Source organism: Eschscholzia californica, unplaced genomic scaffold (assembly GCF_041429995.1).
Source record: "Eschscholzia californica isolate CP2 unplaced genomic scaffold, dmEscCali1.0.p SCAF_3, whole genome shotgun sequence".
NCBI lineage: Eukaryota > Viridiplantae > Streptophyta > Magnoliopsida > Ranunculales > Papaveraceae > Eschscholzia > Eschscholzia californica.
This window is the reverse complement of record NW_028238420.1, coordinates 65542374-65546664: the sequence shown is the minus strand read 5'-3', so window position 1 is coordinate 65546664 and position 4291 is coordinate 65542374. Positions and strand designations below refer to the sequence as shown.

Here is a 4291-nt window from a genome sequence, read left to right as displayed (position 1 = left end):
TGTTACATGTTTGGGTTTGTCTGCCTAATATAACCAAATTCCAACAACTTTGCTATAACTAAACAATGTTTGATAATACAAGATTCACAATAATTAATTGATAAGTGCATTAACTAAAATATAGCTTAATCTAATCTAATCCATATCAAAACAACTTAAGTGTGGTAATCAACTTTTAAGAAAGTCATATGTCCACGACACGAGTAAAAAATATTAATTAATTCAATATCTGATCACGAGATAAAATATATTAGTTGTATCAATATTTATAAATTGTTATATTGATCGGATTATTTCTTCCTGAAAATTTGGAAATACACGGTTAGAGTGGTTTATTCTTTACAAATTAACTAGATTATTAGATATATATATTAGCATATTAAGATTTGCACACCCACACATATCATAATACCACTAAACATAGCAAATTTTCTTAAACTTTCGACCTTTACACACACGAAAAACCCGGAAATCACAAGACCAACAAAGAAACACTCTTATTATAACTTACATGGAAACTTAGAAACTTCATATTTAACATGCATCACAAACATTTGAAAAGAAGCACTCTTATTGACAGACATTTACTGTTTTAGGTACTACGTTGTTGCTTTCATCCTCCATGAATGTCAGTTCGAGTTCACAGGTCGACGAACGACTCGGCAAACAATCGGATTCTTCATTTCAAGTGAGAGACGTAAGCGCTCAGATAGATCCACAGGTTGGGCCGGGTACCAAGTGAATTCTTGGAGAAGTCGTGCGACCCACAACTGAACTGTGCTCAAACCCAATCCCTTACCAGGGCAAACCCTCCGACCCGCTCCAAATGGGGCAAGACGAAGATCCATACCCATAATATTTACATCCTCTTCGATGAATCTTTCGGGTTTGAATGCCAATGGGTCCTTCCAAATGGACCCATCATGGGTTATGGCCCACATATTGACCATTGCTGTCGTGCCAGCTGGGACAAAAAATTTGTCGATGTGGACATCTTCGATTGCTAAACGAGACCATGAGAGTAATGGGCCTATTGGATGCATACGTAAAACTTCTTTCACAATGGCTTGAAGGTATGGGAGATTGGGTATGTCCGTGTCCTGGACGTGTCTATGATTTCCAACACAGGCATCAATTTCTTCTTGGGCTTTGGCTTGCATATGTGGGTGTAAGACCATTCTAGCCATGACCCATTCCATCAAAAGCGCAATCGTGTCGGTTCCACGAAATATCATCTCCTGCGTCACCACAAAATAGTCGGAAATTAATTCTCTCAATTATTCCTTATTATTATAATTGTTGTTAAAGTTGATTGAAATATCTAACTAAAAAGCAGATAAAAACGAAATGCTTCCCATCTAAGAACTTTGTCCAATACTATTAAGAAACGGAAACACCCCTTTCCGTATCACCTTACAATTTAACTTAGAAGTTGGTGTGACGTCTTTATAGACAGACAACATATTCTGTCTTAAATTTCAACAATTTCAAATTAAAAGTATAGATTATGTCGTCAATGCATTTGAGTGAGACTCCATGATTCAAAAAGAGAATTTTTCATCTATGAAAATATCACTTGAAAAACAAATGCTTTTGAAGGAAATAGTCACTAATTAAAAAGCCACTTAAAGCGCTTTTCTTTGAAGGAAAATGGTACGTCAAATTACTATTTAATAAAAAAACGATGCAGATCGTAATCAAATTTTGAATATAGTCTGAACCAAATTGAGAGAGAGAGTGAGAGAAAGAGAGTAATGACTCTTACCCATAGTATGGCAACCATGTCTGAATCACTTAACCTATCTTCTAAAGGCAGGTTAAGCAAAACACTAAGAAAATCAAACCTCTCACTAGAATCACCATCTCTTCTCCTTTCATCAATAATCTTTCCCACTAATCCCTTAACTTTATTAGCTAGTTTATAACACCTTCTCTTAACTCCATGAAAATCCAACAACCCAAAAGCAAAATAATCAACCCAATTAAATTTCCCAATCAAATCATACCCTTCTTCAACCATTAACCTCAATTCTTCATCATCTTCACCTAAATTTTTTACCCCAAAAACACTTTCAACAACATTACTTAAAGAACACTTACCTAATATACCTCTCATCTCAACAAACCCTTTCTTTGTCATGTCACTTGAAATATCATCAACCATATTATCACACAACCTCTGTCTCAACCCTTCCAAACTCGAAATTGGCTTCGAAGAAAACATATGGGTTGAAGCGATTCTTCGTAAACTTCGCCAATACTCGCCTGAAGGAGCGAAACCAATAGCTCTTTCAAACATGAGAATTTTAGCTGAAATTTTAACAGGACGGTCAGAGAAAGAAGGTCCAAATAAAATTTGTTTAGCTGTTTCAGGATTACTACTAATGATCATTTTTGTATTACCTAAACTAAATGCCATTAGTCTAGTTGCACCGAGTGAACTCGCTATCTCAGCGAGTTTTCGATGAGCTAAAGAACCCATTAATGGAATTATACCAATAAAAGGAAAACCAATTGGACCAGGGAGATTTGGGTTGTTCTTATTAATGGGGTTGGTTATATTTCTCCAAGCAAAACCACCAGGAATTAACCAGAAGTTAAGAAGAAAAGGGAAGAGAGACAGAGTAAAGAGAAGAAGAAGAAGACATGGGGTTTGATTATTAACACTAATAGTAGTAGTAATGGTGAAGGCAATAAAGCAGACGAAGAGGATCATAACTGAAAGATGATTAGTTTTCATCATCTTCTTCATTTCAGATGAAGGTAACATGATAAAAAGAAAGTAGTGATTGGATTGGACTGGATTGGATCTCAGTGGACTGGACTGGACTGGAGTGGGTTTTGCTGTGAAGCTAAGTGGTGATGTTTGATTCATATTTATAGGTAGCTTAAAGTGAAATTGAGGGGGATTAGTTTCATTTGTTAACCATGGTTAAGGTCAAGGAGATTGGGTTGGTATATATTAGGATTATCCCACGTCCCCTGGACATTAGAATTTGTAAAGTAGATGAGCCCAAAAAACAACTTTTTCCGTGCAAGACGGTTTTAATAAAGAGGACACTGGTCAACACTTGCTTGCCAAGTGGTTGAAAGTGTTGACATAAACTCCAGAACCGTGGAAGTCTCAGGTTCGATTCCCTGAAGAGGTGGAATCCATGATTTATTAAACTCGTGTTATTAAAAATATAAATAACGTAATAAAATTGTCGGGCTTTAGGCCTTTTTATGTTGTTTGGCTTTAGGCCTCTTTCATTAATGGTTGAACTTAGGCGTTGATCTGCTTATCACATCTTCATGATGTATCAATGTCTTGTAATGATTAACGTAGAGGGAGATTTTATAGGGCCCCCTCATTTTTGTTAAAAGGCCTCCCCGTAGTGATAATTTAACAAGTAAAATAGTTCATGGGGAGGCCTTTTAACAAAATTGGGGAGGCCTTATAAAACTTCCCTAACGTAGATTGTAGTCGATTTCTCAAAAAAATTTTAAGAGGACACTGGATTGTGACATGGTACCAGGAGTAATGTTACATGGACCAGTTGAGACTTTATAACCTTCGTCCTCCCTCAAAGAGGCGGCTGAGTGGCTTTAGCCCTACGTTCCGAAGAAATTCTGCTATTATCTCAGATTACCTACCCATTAATTTTGTAGATGGATCCTTTTTTGACAATCCTTTGTTTGCAAACTTGTTTTGAAAGAGAAATAGATCATTGGGCTTGCACAACATTATATCAAAGCTAAAGGTGTAGGAGGTCCAGACTTCATAACCTTGGCCCTGCCCAGAGAGAGTGTTAAGTGACTCCAATTCAACATTAAGGGAAGAAATATCCATTACACATATAGTTTGGGCATTATAGTTCCTAAAGGGTGGTGCTTTGGGGGCATAAAGGCAACAAATATTGGGGGCATAAAGACTTCCAGTCAATCTAGTTTGACTCAATTAACTAGAGGACAACATTATGTCAAAATCTAAAAATTCTAAGTTTTGTGGTTTACCTCCTCATCTTCATCTTCTCTACGACCACCTTTAACCACCATCGCCATTTCTTCTTCTCCCTCTCTATTCCCGCAAAAGAAACGATTCACTTATCCGGAAGAGACAGAGAGACAGAGTTTGAGGGGTGAGAGAGGACCAGAGAAGGTGAGGGATGTGAGAGAGAGGCATAAAAGAGGACAATGGAAGAAAAAGATGGTGGTGGTGATTAGAGGTAGTGAAGATGACAAGTAAAAAATAAAACTGAAGATGACAAGTAAAAAATAAAACTTCCAATTTTAGGATCGTAACAAAATG

The 4291-nt window shown here is 36.8% G+C and overlaps 1 protein-coding gene across 1 annotated transcript; it reads right to left on the bottom strand.

The window, feature by feature from the left end:
- Positions 1-401: 401 nt before the first annotated feature.
- Positions 402-2843, bottom strand: LOC147553474 (cytochrome P450 78A5-like). Its single transcript, XM_086665432.1, has 2 exons — positions 1766-2843; positions 402-1238 (listed from the first exon to the last, which is right to left on the bottom strand). Exons 1-2 carry the CDS (start codon positions 2768-2770, stop codon positions 630-632), a joined length of 1614 nt encoding a protein of 537 aa, XP_086521558.1. The 5' UTR covers positions 2771-2843; the 3' UTR covers positions 402-629.
- Between the last annotated feature and the right edge of the window lie 1448 nt (positions 2844-4291).

What these genes read in the sequence shown, in the direction of transcription:
- LOC147553474 (XM_086665432.1), bottom strand. Translation starts at nt 2,770, where the DNA reads ATGTTACCTTCATCTGAAATGAAGAAGATGATGAAAACTAATCATCTT. An exon ending in ACATGGTTGCCATACTATGG is followed by an intron (nt 1,239 to 1,765) that starts GTAAGAGTCATT and finishes GTGGTGACGCAG; the next exon opens with GAGATGATATTTCGTGGAAC.